This window comes from Carassius carassius, chromosome 20, assembly GCF_963082965.1.
Source record: "Carassius carassius chromosome 20, fCarCar2.1, whole genome shotgun sequence".
NCBI lineage: Eukaryota > Metazoa > Chordata > Actinopteri > Cypriniformes > Cyprinidae > Carassius > Carassius carassius.
Window position 1 is genome coordinate 17779642 of NC_081774.1, and position 20326 is coordinate 17799967.

The 20326-nt window shown below is 33.5% G+C and overlaps 2 protein-coding genes across 6 annotated transcripts in view; both read left to right on the forward strand.

Moving 5' to 3' along the window:
• Positions 1-2499, forward strand: part of LOC132096545 (solute carrier family 12 member 7-like) — a 38225-nt gene extending 35726 nt beyond the window's left edge. For all 5 annotated transcript variants that reach the window (XM_059501974.1, XM_059501977.1, XM_059501973.1 and 2 more), the window contains 2 exons: positions 1300-1433; positions 1629-2499. In XM_059501974.1, the coding sequence (XP_059357957.1) occupies positions 1300-1433; positions 1629-1720 (226 nt within the window). In that variant the 3' untranslated portion in view covers positions 1721-2499. The remainder of the gene's footprint in view (positions 1-1299; positions 1434-1628) is intronic.
• Positions 2500-13607: 11108 nt separating this feature from the next.
• The window catches only part of LOC132096546 (collagen alpha-1(XVIII) chain-like), a 44894-nt gene continuing 38175 nt past the window's right edge, over positions 13608-20326 (forward strand). Inside the window, exons 1-2 of the mRNA XM_059501978.1 lie at positions 13608-13860; positions 13953-14023. Of these exons, the coding sequence (XP_059357961.1) occupies positions 13829-13860; positions 13953-14023 (103 nt within the window). The 5' untranslated portion in view covers positions 13608-13828. The remainder of the gene's footprint in view (positions 13861-13952; positions 14024-20326) is intronic.

The window sequence follows — 20326 nt, forward strand, 5'->3', positions numbered from 1 at the left end:
TGTATGTGTTTCAACGCTAACTCTGCGCTTGCTTGAAATGGTATGTATTATATATATATATATATGTAATATATTATATATATATTTTTTTATATATATATTATATATTTTTAGTGCTAAGCTGCAGAATATTAGCCATTAGTTGTATTAGGGTGTAACATGTTTTTATGTTGTCTTGTTTATTGATGCTGTTGACATCTGTTTCTGGCTATTAACGCATACTTAACGTTTAACATATGGATGAATTGTACATTAATTTTACATTTCATTCATCTAGGGCTTATGGATAATTCTGTTATCTAGCAAAGTAGATGGTTCTTTTTTGTAATCCTTTGCAAAGATAAGGATAATTTTGAAAAAAGTTCTCTATCTCTCAACCTTGAATCCTGCACTGTCTTTAAGAATATAAGTTTAATATATCAGCCTTTGAGCAATGGATCCCCATCATGTTTCAAAGCATTTTTAAGGAAATACAATAAAATATATTCACTCATTTCATAATGTAGTAAACAATAAAGTATGAATCTCTACTAAAGCTGCAGTACATTACCAGTTAATTCTTCAGATATATATACTACTAACTCCAAACATACACTAATATAGAAATGTTTGGAGTCAGTAAGATATTTTTCTTAAAGAAATTAATACTATTATTTAGCAAGAAGCATTAAACTGATCAAAACTAATTGTAAAAACCTTTACCGTTATTAAAAATATATATTTTTTAAATAAATGCTTTGTTCAAATAAATGCAAAACAAAAATGTGGTTCAATTTTAAAGGGAGAAAAAACATGGTTTCACCGTGTGTGTGTGTGTGTATTCAGCAAAATTCAGCTTTGCCATCACAGGAATCAATTACACTTTAAATATATTTTTTAAAAACTGTTATTTAAAATGGCAATATTATTATAACAGTATAACAGTTTTTATCTATTTTTGATCAAATACATGCAGCCTTGGTTAGGTACTTCTTTTCAAAACCATTTTAAAAATATTACTTCAAATGTGTTAATGTATGTAAAAGTATGGTAAGGTATTTTATGATTTATTTTTTATCTCAGTTAAGCGTAAAGAAGAAATCTACTGTCCTAATGCTCACCATTAAAAATGTCACTGATGGTGATGTCATCATCTGAATAGTAAATTGTGATTGATGTTCTACTTTACATTCATGTGCATATTCAGTTGTTTTTTTATCTTTCATATATTATGTACAACTGATATACTATTGTTCATGTTTCCCAAAGCTCTAACAGCTAAGTCTTAATGCTAAATGTGAATGAATGAATTTTTCACAGGGATCAGACTAACGTGAGAAGAATGCACACTGCAGTCAAGCTGAATGAGGTTGTAGTCAAAAAATCTAAGGGAGCCCAACTGGTGCTGCTGAATATGCCAGGACCACCCAAAAACAAGGGCGGAGACGAGAATTGTATCCTTTCATCAGCTGAATGCAGACAGTTGCATGTTTGATTAAAACGGGGCTGTGATACGTAATGGAAAGAATCTTTATAACATGGTCTGTCATTTTCTTTCCGACTTAGAGCTTAATTAGAAGAGATTTACTACTTAAATGTCACCTTCATATAGAGCATCTCTGCACACTTCTCCTTCACTCTGAGGTCAGACATGGAGTTCTTGGAGGTCCTCACAGAAGGATTGGACCGGGTGCTGCTGGTCCGAGGTAGCAGCAGGGAGGTCATCACCATTTACTCATAGCATCATGCAGAGACAGACACTGAGGAGAATATTTCTATGAGGAGAGATTGTCCAAAGCTGCACAGATACTGTACGGACTCAGGACAGGCAATAGCACTCCAGCTGCAGGCCAGCACAACACATTTGAGGATCTAAGAGGATTCTTCTCATTGAGCATGTTTACATGCAAACCAGTAAGCTGATAAATCACAAATATCAGGTTATAAACAGTTTTCCCCGTTTACGTGCACATTAATAACCTGACAACGCAAGTAAGCAGCGTTTACATGACTTTATTAATAAATCAGATTATTTCCCTGTAGTGATGTCAAAAAATACTCATTTGCGTATCTGACTCCCAAGTATTCCATACATTTGTCAGTTGTGATGTTAAATTAAGCTTGCAACATGTCGGGAAACTTACAGCTCATATATTATCCTCTCATGCAATTATAAATGAAACATTGTGACTGAACCACTTCTACTTCTGCTGCACAAGATGAGAACACATTTTTATCATTTTCTGATTAATGAAAAGGTCTGCTTTTGTGATATATTTCCTTCTTTCCTTACTGCAAGATGTTTGCTCGGCCTAGATGCGCTTAAATCGGCACTAATGATGCGTTCCTGTCACGTATCACACATGTGCACTTCAATAAGCAGACAGAAAGCTGGATATATTGTTTACATGCCGTGCGAAATCGGAGTAAGAGGCAAAAAACGACCTGTTGCGACCGGTTTGTTTACCGGTTGCTTAACGCCGTTTATGACCTTACTCCGATAAAAGAAAACCGGTTACTGCATTTACATGACCGAGTGCGTTTTCGACTTAAGCATAATCGGCTTAAGAGCATGCATGTAAACGCACTCATTTTCTTTTCAGTTAAAGAGTTGATTGCCTCGACAAACACATTTTAATACCAAGAGGAAATGGGGACCTAGGATGTGGTCTTTAATAATCATTTAAGTAAAGACAGGCCAAAGACCATAAAGCTTGAAGAGAGTGACATCAGCTGTTGCATTGCTGAGTCATATGACTACAAGGGACAGTGTTTGAAATGAAGTGCTTGTAATTTATATGTATTAAATGCATATATTTGTGTATCTCATCACATTCTTCTGCTGAGCTTTATACACTGTGATGTTAGTAAGATTCATACGATTTTTGTTTTGATATCAGTATTGCTCACTTTGCAGTAAGTGTAAAATCATGATTATATCACCAGCCAATTATATGGTTGAAGCCTGTTAGTATTTTTTTCAATACTAATTTTCCCCTTAATGTTTAATATGTAGCATTTTTGCAGTCATCAAGTTTCCATCCAGTTTTTGTGCTGTTATGTTAACAACAGAGAATACACGTAAAAAAAAAAAATCTTTGCGGAAATTGCTGTCTGCAGCCAGTTTCTATCCAACTGGCCTTTTACCGATAAAATGGTGTGCGTTATGACATCATCCCTTTAAAAACTAATTGCTCTATAAGTTTTGTTTTTTGTGTGTGTTTTTTTTTATTGACCTTGAGATGTTTCCACATCATTTTACCTACTGCACAATTATATATGTTCTTTCGGTTGAAACAAAACTGAATTATATAGCCTATTATTAAATTGTATAGGCCTGTATAAACATTTTTTAACAAGTGTCATGAGGGTTTTTTTTGTTTGTTTTTTTTGTACTTTGATATAGACTATTTAGATACTTGATCATCAAGTATTATTCATAAATAGGTGCAGTTGTATTAGCCTATCATTATTTTTCTGATGAACTTTTAGAGGAAATGTTTATTTTGGTTATTTTTATTTCTTCTAACCAACAACCGATGTCATTAAGCCATTATTAACTGACAAGATTGTTAAATTACAATTAAATTACATTTGAATTTATATGTGTCTGTGGCCTAATAAAAATACTTAAATTTGTTTTCCTAGGATTCATTTTATACACTCAAAAAGCAGCTGAAACAAAAGAACATGAGGATTCACGTGGTCATGTCACGTCATAAATAGGCCTACTGTATATGCAAAATATATTTTTCTAAATAATAAATTAACAAAACTAAAGAAAAAAAATGCAACATTTAGCAGCCTAAATGCAGAATTTCGGCTCATTTTTCTTATACACTCTTGAGAAAGCTGCATCCTGTTTGTTTCCTTTTTTTTACAAAAGCACAATGTTGTGTTTTTATTGTGAATGTACACAAATAAAGTAATATTTAGAGTAGTTTTTAATAATGTCTTACTCTCATGTGACCACAAATGGAGTATTGGGCGATACATTCACATGGGGCATCTGCGTTAACACATCACATTTTCTTTGTATAGGTGAAGTCATGCTTTGCCAAACTGAATTGTGGGTCTGTTGGCATCACGTCACTGGCATTGCTTGCGGCAGAAGTAGAAAATTTCTCAACTTTTCAAGTGCCAAAGGAGGTGTCAGCTAATCAGATCGCCTTATGCAAATAGCCTATCGTGTAGTCATGCTGAATGCATGGACTACAGGCTATTTAAACTGAGCAGTGCACAGTGAAAAATAATGTAAACGTACTAGGCTACTAAAGGAATGTCAAATTAAGATAAATATGTTTGAGAGGTAACTTGTATTTTTTTTTAACAAATATAAAATAATTTTAGATGCAATTTAATATTTTTAATGGGAAACTGTGATTAAATGTGAGCAACATCATGAACATGGACGCTGCCTATAGGCTAATTCTTCCATGTGACACCACATTTATTTGCCTTAAAGTCTCTTTTCTCGACAAAATGTTTCCAAAAAATTGTTTTGCATCATTTGAAGTATTGATATAGAATTTATGCACTAAATTTAAACTGAAAAAGAGAATGTCAACACATGAGAAATTAAAGGTGCACTGTGTAATTTTTAGTGGCATCTAGTGGTGAGGTTGCGAATTGCAACCAAAGGCACAGTCTCCCGCTCACCCCTCCCTTAGAGAAGCTAAGCTGGCAAACACAGGTAAAGATGTCGTCGGTAAAGAAAGCAGAGAGCAATGAGATTTCTTTACAAAGGTAAATCAAGGAATTATATTTACTTAATTATTCAATAAATCAATGTTATTGTGAATGTTAATGTACTTGTTCATCATTGTGTCAGTGTTTTATTCGCAAAAACAACAAAGTGACAAAACGCGCTCTGTAGAGCAGTTTGTCCATTTAGGGCTACTGTACAAACATGATGGCGACTTCCATGTTAGGTAACCCACGGTGTATGTAGATAGAAATAGCTCAATTTAAGGTAATAAAAACATAAAGGTTCATTAAGAAAGGTCTTTATACACCTCTGAAAACATAGTTATGTATATTATATTGCATTTCTGTAAATAGATCATTGTAAATATTACACATTACACCGTATTTTATTTACTTTATAGGTTTAAAAAATATTATCAGTTAAGGGTAAAATTAAAATATGGTCTTGAGATCAATTCCGAGTCTCGAGTACTCAACACTGCTATCTGAGTAAAGTTTTTGAAGCACTAAATATTTTTATATCCTTGGATGTAAACCTTGTACCATTTAAGGTAGAACTGTGAATAGGTTTAATGGATCTCCAAGAAACAAACCATTACTTCCGTGTGTGTGTGCACATTTATATATCCTGGTGGGGACTTAAACCTGAATACACACAGACTCATGGGGACTTGTGTCATGGTGGGGGGACTTAAACTGAGTGGTAGGTTTAGGTGTAGGGTTGGTGTAGGGCGATAGAAAATACTGTTTGTACAGTATAAAAACCATTACGCCTATGGACAGTCCCAACAAGGATAGCTGACCAGACTGTGTGTGTGTGTGTTACCAGTACTCAAAAACAGTATACAAACAGTAATACAATCATTAACAAATAAAAAGGATAGACAATAACAAAATAATAAAACATTTTTTTAAATGCATTATAAACTACAAAACAAAAATGTGCGACTTACATGTCAGATAAAAATAGTTTTTTAAAGCTTTTTTGTTCTTAGTTGGATCAATGAAAGGTATTGCTTTTTCTTTTATTATATTTAAAGATTTATTTTTGCTCTCCATTACCACTGAACAGTCCTGAACATTAGGATTTTATTGTAACCACAAAATATTGTTTATACATACCAAAGAATTCTGCCCATGAAAGAATATAAGAAATTTGGGGAATAACTATTCCCTTTACCTTGTAATACCCTAACTACAAGCTTAATATGCCTCTGTTGTTTCACATGAGGCTCTATTTTGAGTTTATTCCCATGGCAAGTTTTCTCATCTTGTGATTTGGAATGACTAATCTCAATAGCTCACAGTTATAGCGCTTGTCCCACTGCACACTAATATAAAAACACTGTATCCAGAGCTATTTTTTTTTTATCTCACCTGCCCTCACATAAAATGATTAAAGTTATATATTTAACATAGTTTTTTAGCAATAGGGCTTTCTTACTTAAAAAACAAAAACAGAAAAACAAATACAAAGTTAAAAATGTCAATATATTTGTTGGGCAATATGGTCATAATACGCAATGAAATAAAATTATTTTAAATATGGTTAAAAATTGATGCTTGTGATTTTTTTTTTTTAGCCCAGTCATTTTTATTTTGTTTCATTGAGGAATCCACATCCACTTTTTCTGTCTTTTTCCATAGACTGGAGATGTGCTCTTAACATAATGGGTTGTTTCGTTCACAGCAGGATACAAATGTTTTGTGATGGCTCCTTGGGGCAAAAGCCTCTGTAGCTTTTCACCCTGGAAACTAAAAATGATTTAATGATCATGTCACATATATTTAGCAAAATTTGACTCTCATTCATACAAGAGACAGAGTATTTGTGTTACTTCTTAATATTATAATTTGAATAATTATTAGTTTGTTTATAATTATATTAATTAGTAGGTCCATATCAGTGCTAAAACACTGAATGCCATTTATATATACTATATATATATAAAGTTAAGTTTTAAAGGGAAAGAAAAGGCTAGAAAGAAGGTGGGAATCTTAGCCTACATTCCCTTTGCCTATCTCCTCTTTTCTTTGATCTTCTTGAGAAAGAGCAAAGATATTGTGTAAGTGTCAAGTCAATGTCACACTAGAGATCTTAAAGCTTTAAACAGGGTAAACACACTAGCTCTGGCATTAATTACTTTTCCTCCTAGTCAGAACATCATGACAATCCATCTCTTTCATCCATGGGAAGAAAGTAGGTGGAATATAGTCCTAAAAATAAGTCACAAATAGAGCTAAAGAGCATTTTACAGACTAGAGCCATTGAAAAAGAACGTTTTATGTGAAAAATGTGTTGGTGATTTAACCCTCTGGGCTTCTTCGTAAATGGGTTACACTTAGCTTCCTCCGGGTCAAAAAAGACCGAAGCCTTAAAAATGTAACTTTTTTTTTCCCAGGAAAACCAATCAAATATATTTTTGTTCAATAATATTTTTTGTATATTATTTAGAATTTTTAAAGATTTTTATGATACTTTGCATTAATTATATATTTTTTATGAGCAATTTTTTCCATTAGAATTAATATATATATTTTTATTTTATTTTAATTTTAATTTTTTTTCAATAAATGCACCATTGCACATCAAAATAGAGTGCAGGCCTAAAATAAAAAAAAATTCAAGTGAGAAGAGCGCCATCCAGTGGCTTTAAAATATAATAAATGTGTGTAATGTCCTGTAACCGCCTATAGGCTGCCATAGCTTTTTTTTATTTATTTTTTTTATTCCCATTTGGAAAGAAAAAAAATCGAATTACTAAGCAACCACTGAATGGAACAACACAATCTATATATCATTTTAAAGCTTAGGATCTCAGCTTTTTAATGCATCTAATCACATTTATTAACTCTTAACGAGTGCTGAGTAATCCCTCTAAAACCGAGTGTACCGCCAGCAGGCGCCACCTAGCTGCGAAAATATTCATTACCATATTTTTCAAAAATATTGCCTTGATTAACACAAAGTTGATGTCATTTGAAAGCTTAGGGTATGACCTTTACAGTGAATGTATCCACTTTGAAAAAATCTTAAGTATTGCTGAGTTATTTGGTGATAAATACAATTTCTTTTTTTTTCATAATCTATAAAATAATGTACTGCAATGTGTCAAAAACATCATACAGCTCATGAAACATTCACAGATCATTGAAAATGGCACTTCATTTTTTACAGCATATTATTACAATTACAATGAGCCTAAAATTAACATAATCTATTGCTTTTATGACTAGATATTCTTCATGGAGAAACAATTGCCCATGAGGGGGCGTCAAAGACTGTACAAAAAGGCTATCTCTGTTCCAAATGCTGTAACTTTTGATTCCTTTATCCAAATTATTATTATTTTTTATCCAGATGCAGCTAACATGTAGGGGGACTTCACTAAAAAAGAATTTTCCTCCTACCTTATTTCCTTCCTGAGTTATTCCATGACAAATAAGAAAGATATGCAAAATCATAATACAAATTATATATATATTTTGTCTTTTATCCGCAATTTCTCTGCAGGACAATGTCTAAATGTAATCTAATTTATATTTTTGAAAAATTTAAAAAGAGTTCTTTCAAACGATACCTACCTTTTGACTCTCCTTGCTATAGTTTTGGAGTTATTATGATTATATAGTAAAATATAGCAAAATTTGCTGTTTCAGTCTTACCAGTTAATTTCTCTGTGTGTGTGTGTGTTTGTGTGTGTGGGTGTGTGTGTGTGGGGGGGAGGGTGTCTTATTTGCACTCTTGATGTTTTAGAGTGTCACCCCTTCATTGCTGTACACTTTTTTTCTGCACAGTGGCTGATCTGTAGTTAGTACCACCAAAAGTTTCTCTGAGTTTTCCTATTTTCTTGTATTTCCCATTCATTTCCTATGTGGGTCATTTTTGACCCGTAGGAAGCTAAGTGTGACTTTTTTTTTTACGACCCTTTAACATATCAGAATCATCTCCTTGATTTTTTTGTGTGTTCACATAGGTAATACAACAAAAGTCACCAAGTTTCATCCCCCTCCGATGAAGCAAAAAAATTAAACAATTTAAAACGTACATGGTTTCGGTCTTTTTTGACCCGAAGAAGCCCTTAAACAACCCAGACACAAATACTCTGAAGAACCTGCATTTTGAATCTATAAATGTAACAGCAATATAAGAACCATGTAAGTTAAGTCAAAAGCCCTATGCATTGAAAAAGTTCTTAATAAAAGCCTGTTATAAATACGACCATATAAATAATGAATGATGTCTACTTAAATTAAATTAGTTCAATGCATTATGAAAATTTTAACTTTTTTAATTAAAACTTCTTAATCACTTCCTGTCCATATACTGTCCTATCTATAAAAAATAGCATTAAAAAAATCTAGAAAATAAAAAACCTATTCTAGCCAATCAACTGAGCTGTAAAAAGACCATGTGACTAATCATTCCAAAGCCACCATTAGACCATGATAAAAATCATGTTATTGAGAAGCGAGAGTCAGAAAGGGCAAATCTTATTTCTCATGTAAAGAGGAAGTTTACATAAATGTTTTAAAGAAACACTGGCAAAAAAAGCCTATTAAAAGGTCAGAGAGAGGGTGGAAAATATAAAACTAAATATTAAATGTTTTTTGGCACACATACGCTATTCACCGTAAGTGAACCTCAGGGAGAAAAATGAACATTCTTTGGAAACTGTGTCATGTCAAGTTCCTCAATTGCTCTGATTCAATCAGATGTCTTCAGGATTAAATCAGGATGTCTTGACATAATTTCCATTTTAGATTGTAAATCAAGACCACTCTTTCAGATTTATCCACAATTAGTAAGGCACAAGGTCTTCTCCGTGATTATAGACTACATACTGTAATAAATGGTGCATGCTGAAAAGTGTGAGGTCAGTATTTTGTATAATTGACATCCTTACCAGCACTAGCATTGCCTACGCAGCCTTCATGCAGCTAATACAATCACATCCCACCAAATGAAATTCCTCTCGGGTCACACTGTGTCAGTGTTTCCAGTCCCGTGAATGCAGAGTCTGTTCCCTCTTCTAAACTTATAATATTATTTTGGTTACTATAGCAATAAACAGTGTGGCGGTACACAACATGTCTTAATGTGAAGCTGCCATGCTGAAAAAGTCAGCCATCAAGTGGTCCAGGTAAGATTGTGATGGTTTGGTGCTACAGATGGACTAGATTCAGTTTAACAGTAAAGCTACAGTAGTTGACCATGTAGTCGTGTTCTTTGTGCTAGATGTTTAAGCAGCATGGTACAACATAGATACATCAGTACAACAGCATCGCAGTGTTTCTGAAGGTTTCCTTGAAATGATATGTGCAGTTTAGGTTGCATACCATTAGAGAGGCTCTGGTTGCATGAAAAGAAAATAAATTACATAATGCTTCCATAGAGTCTGTTAAAATACATTTCACAGACTTTACAATGTAAAAGTTTAGGGTCGTTAAGTTTTTTCATGTTTGATATGTTGATGTTGATTTTTTCATGTTTCATGTTTGATAATGATAAAATGATAAATGCCTTTAATGTTGTATTTCTTTGCTGAATAAATATTTTAAATAATCTAGAAAATCTATAAATAAATCTTACTGACCCCTAGACATGAAAAAATTATGAAATTGAGAAAACATACTAAAAGCAACTTAAAGGCAGGGTAGGTAAAAAAATGTATAAAAAACTTTTTTTCCAAATTTGTTTAAACTTTATTTATATATCAATACATAATTAAAATTTAAGTACTCTGAAAAAGAAAGTATAAAAATCGAGTGTCTGTAGACCTCTCACGATTGTTTTAAAGACAGCTCATTATTTCCATTCACTCCACCCCCTCCCTTCTGGGCTTTATCGTCTCTACTACGGCTCGATAAGTAATGTTATGTTAGCTATATTACGCAGCTACGTGTGCTAATGACACATGCTTCATGAAAAAATAAACAAAAAAATATGTATGATCAAAATACAAAAAGAAAGATTTACCTGTCCAGCAGAAATAAAGCCATCAAGGAGTCACTTTTCAGCCCCTTGAGTTCCCTCAGTTCTCGCCATCGCTGGAAAGCCACGCCAATATTAACTCGCGTTTTATTTCTTTGTTTATCCAAAGACTTTTTGTTCATTGCCTTTTCTTGTACTGTTACTGTCTTCCTTTTTTTGCCTGGTTTGCCTTCACTAACTGCATAGGCCGGTACTGTGAATTTTGCTTGCTGTTTCTGCCATTGTTTTGGTATTCCTAGGATCCGTGCCTCTTGAATTCCTCAAATCAAACGTGCACGCGCAAGTGGGCAGGTCATGTGTGGCAAAAGGATGGTTGCCATGGTTGCGAGAGGGTGACAGTCGCCTAAGCCAATCCTATGTTTCGTCCCAAAATGGAAATAATGAGCTGTGTTTAATACAGATTAAACGGCCTAGAGTCACTCGATTTTTATACTCTTTTTATCAGAGTACTTACATTTTAATTATGCATTGATATATATAGAAAGTTTAAACAAATTTGGAAGAAAGTTGTTTATACATTTATTACCTACCCTGCCTTTAATGTCTTCATAAATCATAAACATTTAGTGATAAAGGTTAATATATATGATTAGTAGAATTTTCTTTTTTTAAAATCTAAATAGCTGAAAGTTTTGCGTGGGGGTAAGGGGATAGAAAATACTGAAAATAAAAACCCACCGTATGTGTGTGTTTGTGTGCATGTGTCAGGAGAACAAGGGGTTATGATGTCAACATCAAATACCTAATTATCTCTGGCATCCGTTTACAAGACTTAATGAGATTTCAATTTCGATGAGTTTCTGAAGGTAATAAATATCACTCTTGAGAACTGAAAAAAGCCTGTCAAAGCTTTAAATAGCAGCTCGGTCAAGTAAGTCAGTAAAGACTGATGAGAATAAGAGAGGCAGCTGTTTCCCATGTTTAGATGAGAGACTTTGAAGATGTGGAAGTTGATCATAGAAATTTCAACAACATCACGAAACGTTTAAACAATCTCATGTTAGTCTGTTGAGCCATCAGGAGGCTGGGAAACACATCCGGCAGTATTTGTTTGTATATCTGAGGAAAACAAGAGTTTTCTATAACAAGTCCAGGAACTGACCACTCCTTTGAGACCTACTCTCACATGTTGCTCCACTAACGTATAAAATATTCATTAACTTGGGTAAGTACAAATTCAGTATTGTGGATGAATTAAATGTTCCCCACTATACTGATCTGATCGCTGGTAAAATCTTGTTTATTCTCTTAGTTAAGGCAGGAATACCCTACACAATTTTTGCCCGGATTTTTACTCCAATTTACAGCTGGAAGAGTCGATGCTAATTGCCTAATGTTAAAATCTGCTCAGATTTTAAAAGTCATGTTGTATATTTGAGTCTTTATTGGTCTACCGTCCATTGGTGTTGCACATTACCTGAAACTTGACTTTATAAATTGGAGAGCATGAGTTCTATAATAATTATTATTATTAATAATAATAATAATAATAATAATTGCTGGGGTATGTCAGGTCATCTGCATTCTCCAGCATTTCAGAGTATTTCCCATTAGACCATTATCATTTCAAGACCAGCTAATTGCAGGTTGTTGACAAGAACCACCCATTAATTTCTCACCTTAACAAAAGGCTTCATCGTGTAGACTTTTTTGGGCTGAAATATGAGAGCTTTAATAGACCGGGGTGAGGACTCTCATGATGATAACAGGGAGCGAATGCTGATGAAGAATAAGAAGGACTCTTGTGGAGCAGAATCTTTTGTTCAGGACCAAAGAGTTCTGAAGACGTTTTGTCTGATCTGTGCCCCTGATTTGTTGCATTGTTTCAGGGAGAAGTATGAATGCCTTAAGACAGTTATGCAAGTCTCTGAAGGGACAGGATGGGGTTTAAAAGCCCCCTGGTGAAAGTCAAACAAGGCTTTTGCCTCCCAGGTGGTCCTTCGTGGATGTTATTCTTCAATACTTTAAGTAGGTCTCTCAGGAGTTTGCTCAGTGTGGAACATGGATTCTTCATCTTCACAGTCTTTTGTCCCTAAGCATGTACTCTTGTCTTAAAAAGCACCAGGGAATAAAGAGGAAATCATTTTAGCTTAAAAATGGTGGAAAGACAACTGGATTGATAGGACTGTTTACATCTCCTTGGTTATTTGTTCTTTCATGTTGATGGAAAATACAGTAATATTAACATTCATAAATCAAAATGGGAAATGTAAAAGGTGAACACAAACATTAAGCTTGCTAAATCTGATCATGGTGCCCCAGTATTTTCTGAATATTATATTAATATCAGTTATCAGTCGTCAAATTTACCTGGAAGTTAATTAATTTTTCAGATTTTTCAGACCTTTCAGATTTCAGATAGATAGATAGATAGATAGATAGATAGATAGATAGATAGATAGATAGATAGATAGACTGCTGATAAGCTTTGCCATCTACAAAACATTATATCTAGAAATATATTAAAATAGACAACATTTATTTTAACAGAAAAAAATACTTCACTATAAAATTTCTTTCTTTCTTTCTTTCTTTCTTTTGAATGGAGTCTTGGTGAAAAACTTCGTTCTACAACAGTAACTGTTTGTTAGCAAGTCAGCAACAAAAACTAGCTTTCCAGTTTGGTTTACAAGGTGGCATCCAGTTTTAACGCGACAGTAGCTTGCTTTAACTGCGCGTTTTCTTTCCCTACAGTGTATTGTGGGGATATTCTCTCCTTTTTTTTTTTTTACAAGAATACAACATATTTCAAATTTCGTCTCAATAAATGACAATACAACATAAGAGAATTCGTAGGCAACCCCGGCTTGTGCTGTAACTCACAGCCAATGATGATTAAAAAAAGACAAAAAAAAAAACATACTTGTTGAGGGATTGAACAGCCGAGCTGTTTATGGGGTCACTGCACTAAAACGGATTTGAAAGAGTGGAGATCGTCGTTTCTCAGAGATTTTTCGGGGTCAGATTTCAGCAGTCTGTAGCGCTGTTTAGTGCTGAGACTGAGGCAGTCTTTGTTCAGTCAGTCTGAAGTGAGAGACCGGAGAGTCAGTCAGGAGGAGAGAAGTGAGAGAGGACACACAGAGAGAGAGTGCTTGACAACACTCTGGAGGAAGTGTTGATATACACGTTTTATATTCCACTAATCTTATGCTCAAACTGCTGAGGAAAATGAAACTTTGGTAAGTGAATGGGATGAACAGATAATTCATCATGCCAACAGTTATTCATATGTTGTAGTGTTTCTGCGTCTAACATCACTGCATTGGTTTAGGCTCCTGTCGTGGCTCGTCGGTGTGCATCTCGCCTTGATTTATCGCTCATCTGCGCTTCATGTGATGGAAGGTAGGTGAATGCTTTTAAATATTTAAAACACTTTTAAGTCAACTATTGTTAGTGTATTGAAATGATGTACGCCACACGGTTGCACTGAAATGCAAAACGAATTTTGCAAAAGTATTTAAAAAGTGAGTAGCCTAAAATACAGTTATATTAGGAGCTATTTCTGTGATGTGACCCATACAATATAACTTTAATTGAACCTGTACAGTATGTATTTTGGTTGATTTAGTCACATTCAATACCACATTTTACTTAAATTTAAACAGGTTTTTTTCTACAATATCTTCTCGTAAATTTTATTTGACAAAGTAGTTTTGCGTGTGAATAGGAAAATACAACACTTGCTGAGATATATATATATATATATATATATATACAGTACAGACCAAAAGTTTGGAAACATTACTATTTTTAATGTTTTTGAAAGATGTTTCTTCTGCTCATCAAGCCTGCATTTATTTGATCAAAAATACAGAAAAAAATGTAATATTGTGATATATTATTACAATTTAAAATAATTGTTTTTAAATGTATTATACTTTAAATTATCATTTATTTCTGTGATGCAAAGCTGAATTTTTAGGATCATTATCACATGATCCTTTAGAAATTATTCTAATATGATGATTCATTATCAAAGTTGGAAACAGTTCTGCTGCTTAATATTTTTTCAGAACATGTGATACTTTTTTAGGATACTTTAATGAATAAAAAGTAAAAAAAAAAAAAAGAAGCTATGTTTTTAAAATATAAATATTTTGTAATAACAATATACACTACTGGTCAGTAATTTGGGGTCAGTAATTTTTTTTCTTTCTTTTTTTAAATAAAATCAATACTTTTATTCAGCAAGGATGTGTTAAATTGATAAAAAGTGATAGTAAAGAAAATATATTATTAGAATATATATTATTAGAATTCTTTTATCAAATATATTAGACAGCAGAACTGTTTCCAACACTCAAAATAAATCAGAATATTAGAATGATTTCTAAATGATCATGTGATAGACTGATGTTACATGTGACACTGAAGGCTGGAGTAATGATGCTGAAAATTCAGCTTTGCATCCCTTTTTTAAAGTATATTCAAATAGAAAACTATTATTTTAATTATTTTTTAGAATATATTTACCAATAGGCCTTTATGTGTTGTAAAGAACATGACAGAGTTGTATACAGGTAAGATGTTGACTGACTTGTATGTATGCCACCATGCATGCTTGATTTGATATATTTATTGCTGATTTATTAAAATGAAACCCCCCTTTTTTATACTTTAATGAAGGTCTTTACTTGTAGATCTCATGATCACTTATGGTCACTTGGCAAACTTCTAATCTGATTAAGATAATCTTAAAATACCTTGGAGATGAATAACTTTATTGATCTCATATGTGCATGTGATTTCAAATTTAAATAGATGTCTATTTCAGGTATTTATCCAATATTCAAATGATATTATAAAGCAAAAATTGATATTATTGATATAATTGATAGATTATAAATGATATTATAAAGTTGGTGTTTTTGATTGTTTAACCCAAAATTAAATTTTTGATGAGTGGACGAGTAGAGGAGATGCACTGTGAAATTCGAATGGTCTCTCCTCCAGGCCTAGACATTGTGATTATCTAAACACTGTCTTTGTATTATGAGTTTCTTTTAATGCTGTGTGTAGGTTTAAAGGAACTGTGTGCGTCAGTCCTAAGGAATCGCTTGCAGAGGTTATAGTGCATCTGCTCTACCAACCATTTAACAGCATCCTTATAAAGCGCAAAGTGTGTCTGCTTGTCATCAGGTGTGATTTGGCTGCCTAGAGATTCAGAATTAGGTGACATGCAGTAAACATCATGTTGTGTGATGACCCCAGTGTTGTTGTTCATTGTTTGGTGGCACCAGCAGAACAGATCGAAGCGGGCAGGCGACCTCTCTTTTAGAAATATTGTTGTGTCTGCTTACATTGCTGTTCAAAGTTTGGAATAGTTTCACGGCCTGCATTTTTCAACACAATTATGTGCTCAGACGTCTGGAGTGGCCAACAATTGAAGGATTAACTGTTCGAATAAAGTCAATCCTTCATATCCTTTCTCTGCTGGTTAGTTAATGAGCTCACTGTCTTTAAAAGGCAATCATCCAAATAGCATGACAGCCATGTAACTTGAGATGCTCTCCACTGACCTGAAGAGCTCCATCAGTCTGACTTTGTATCTTGTTTTGTGAACACTCATTGGTTGGTCATATTAGTCCATATCATCAACTGGCTGTAATGTTTGCAGCTTTTAATGTAAAAAGTATAATTAGTATACGCTATATTGTGAAATATTATTATTTAAGATAACATTCTATTTTATTCTATTAAGATTGTGATTTGTTCCTATGATGCAAAGCTGAATTTTTAGCATCATTATGCCAGTCTTCAGTTATTATTAGCATTGATTATTAGCAATGTTGAAAACTGTTTTGCTGCTTAGTTTTTTTGTGGAAATCATAATACATGTTTCAGGATTCTTTGATGAACAGGAAGATCAAAAGTACAGCATTTCTTTGTTAAATTTGAGCAATTAATTGTATAAATGAATAAATATATATAGAGAGTGAGAAAGAGAGAAAGAGAGAGAGAGAAATATATAAATTTATATATAGAATACATAAATATGTATATTTTTCTGAATATTGAAAAAAATCTGATCATTGACTTGATTGAGTCTTCAGATATAAAAAGGAATTAATACATTAATACTAGGAAAAAATTTGGATATTCAAATAAGCTGCTTAACTTACACTTATTTTGTGAGTGAAAGTAAGTGAACGCTAAGATGATGTTCAGGATTTTATTCAGGTTTATTTGACCTATTTCTCTTCCCATCTGGTTATGCTGAATAGTGTTTAGATCTTCTCTTCTGGCAGCCTTTATCCGAAACCTATTTAGTTCTTGTTCAAAAACAAAGAAGTTTATCTCATTGTAGCCTATGGGCTGATCAATCCCATTTGCCTTATAATGAAGGTAAGTGTTAAAAGTACTTGTATAGTAGTAATATAATATTTGTTAGGAACTGTCTACCTTTTTTTAGTTATACTGATAGCCAAATACTGTTTTCTCTTTACCTTTGAAATAACACTGATGTCCCTTAAAGATAATTTGAGTTGTTTCATATTCTGTATTTGTAGTATTTGAACCAAAAAAAAAAAAATTGGGAGAGACTTTGAATATCTAATGTGTTGTGTTTGAAGCTCAGCTTCAGAACTGAAACTGTCTGAGGAGCGATCAGACACTCTGAACGCTCCATCAGCGATCTGAGTGACAAAAACAGATCTCTATAGACATTTTCCCACTAATCACCATATTCTTTTCAGCATGAGATTTGCATCTTTTAGGGAGATTATTGAAGTGAAAGTTGGTTCAGCTGCTGCAGTGATTCATTTCTGCACTGCTCATTGCTCATACGTTACTTTACCTTGTTACTGATGTTATAAGCGGTGCAAAAATGGTCATTTGTATGTTTGGGGGGGGGGGCGGTTATGTGTGATTTTCTTTGTATTTGATGAGCTAATTTATGGATTCATGTTTTCTGCGGTTGTCACTTTATTTCTGAATTCTTCATATTGGGAGGAAGGAACCCCCAAAAACCAGCATTAATCAAATTCAGCTTTAATCAAATGCTAACATTAGTCTAATACCTTAAAGCTCTTCCCTACTGTGAGAACACCTGTCTGGGAACCCCTCTACATTTAACAAAGCTGTCATATCGAAAGTGTCATTTTTACTCAAGTGGAAAGTGAAATATAATTTTTTGTTTATCTACCATTTTTGATTGATATGTGATCATTGTTGTGGTCTGTGGCTTATGCATGCCAAGCTTTGTTCTGTGGGCTCCATTTTTTTCCTCAAAATAAAAATCTCTGGTTTGATCCTTCTTAACAAAACACTGCATTTGACCAGATCACCTAAGATGAGTTAGTTGCATCTGTCCTTTGTTTCCTTCATCAAGTCAGATACTGTAATATGCTGAAAAGCACATTGACCTTAAATGTGACATCATCGTTGTACAGGAAGTTCCGCTCCACCGTTTTTCTGATATACAATACATCCATTTAGGCCTTACAGTGATATATTACACACATTGGAAAATCCACAGCATGGAAAAAACACATCAGCCCTCCAGCCCCCAGACCAGGGTCACACTGAGTTTGAGAATGGTCTGAATGAACAGCCATTGTCCACTGTTTTTGTTTTCGTTCTGTGTCACCTAACTAGTAACTAGGGCTTGTCAACAGTGTGCTTGATTACCTAATTTCTACAGACAGTCAGTCCTGGACACACTATAATCACCATGAAAAGAAAGGTATGCATGTAGGTGGTGGTATATTCTTTAGTTGTTTGAGTCTAATAATAATGTGATTTTGCAAGTGTGTTTGTAGGTTTAGTCACAATGGGGAGCAGAATTTCTACAAATATATGTATATTTTTTTATAATTATATATAATTTTTTATTATTATGATATATTTCCATTAATAATTATTATTTGGTTGTTTATCTATAAAAATAATTCTTGTTTAATTAGAATTTGATTTGAATTTTTTAGATTCTGCCTTATCCAATAATATTTATTTATTTATTTAGTGTAAACGATACTTAAATAATAATAATATTAATATAATAATATTAATATCCCTCTTATTATTAATGTTACTGTTATTAATAATTATTATTCTTTGCTAATTCAAGAATCGTTATTTATTTATATATGTATTTATATAAAGGTTTTACTCTAACCATATATTGTCTGTCTGTCTGTCTGTCTGTCCATCTATCTCTCTGTGTATCTCTCTGTCTGTCTCTCTGTCTGTATGTCCAACGCTATCTCACGACCAATTCGTACGTATTTTACGAGGTGGCTTATTCGTATGAATTTGTACGACCTCACTCGTACGATTTTATACGATTTGTCTAAACCCAAGTGACGGTTAGGTTTAGGGGCGGGGTTAGGTGTAGGTCATTTGTACAAATTCATACGAATTGTGCAACTCGTAAAATACGTACGATTTGGCAACAATCGTATGAATTTGTACGAGTGTGGTCGTACGAATTCGTACGAATAAGCCACCTTGTGAAAAATGTACGAATTGCTGTGAGATCGGGTTGGTATGTCTGAAGCTTTAAGTTAAGAGCATTGTTCAAGGGCACAATTGCTTGCTTCTTGAAAGTAACCCTCCACAGAACCCACAAGTATGTTTCTCTTTGGTTGATATAGTCAGTACTCTGCTCCTCTAATGATGTTAATTCAGTTGGTTGTCAAATCTCATTGGATTTTTCTTTACTCTCACATTAAACCACAAATATCCAAAGTCATGCACATTTAAACCAACTGTAATATTAAAGGTCATTGCACACGGAGTTCAAAATTTTTGTCTGAAATTCCGTACGTTAAAAAATAAATACCTTACAATATGTCAATCACGTTTACACCTTGCCTCTGAAACTTTTGTCCATCATAAAAAATTCAGATCAGGTTACATTTTCTGCGTTTTTGCATCTGTAGCAAGCCTTTTGATAGTAAAGGATGATGAACACGAAAAAACGCATACAGACCTTAACTTGGTGTTTTGCAAATGTTATTGACAGTTAAACAAGTACATTTCGTCCCCTTGGAATTATAATGTTCTATCTGACATTTTTGCCAAAATTGAGTTATTCCCATATTGTTATTCTGTGACAACTTATTAACATTATGTGATAGTTTTTTTTTTTATGTTGTAGACATTATAGGATTTTTATTTAAAAAACAATGAGGTTCTATCTCAATATCTCAAAACTACTCTGAATGCAGATAGAACCTTATAATTCCAAGGGGACGATTTCACATTTAACAAAACGTTTGGTCATGTAATGATGTGCACTCGCTTCTAAAACCAGTTTAAACCTGGTATTAACATCAGTCTTGGTCAGTCACAAACCCTGTTTCCCATATCAAAACATTATGTTAATTTACTATGGTTTATTTAACATTATTTTAAATCCACAATCACCCCAAAAAACCTTTCGTGGACAACTTGTACTCTTTCTGTGAAGATTCTTTGCCTTGCTGTCCTCCATTCAGTTTTATAATTACTTTGGGGAGTCTCTTCTTCCATTGTCAGTCAACTGTGACCTCCAGGTGGGTGATTGAATGATTGAGGCTGGACAGAACATGGGGGCCTGGACATTCCTATCATTCTCCTCCCAGGAGTCAAGCCTATCACAGACCCTCAGGGACTCTGCATTACAATGAGCATGGTAAACTCCCTAAAAACATTACCTGCAGA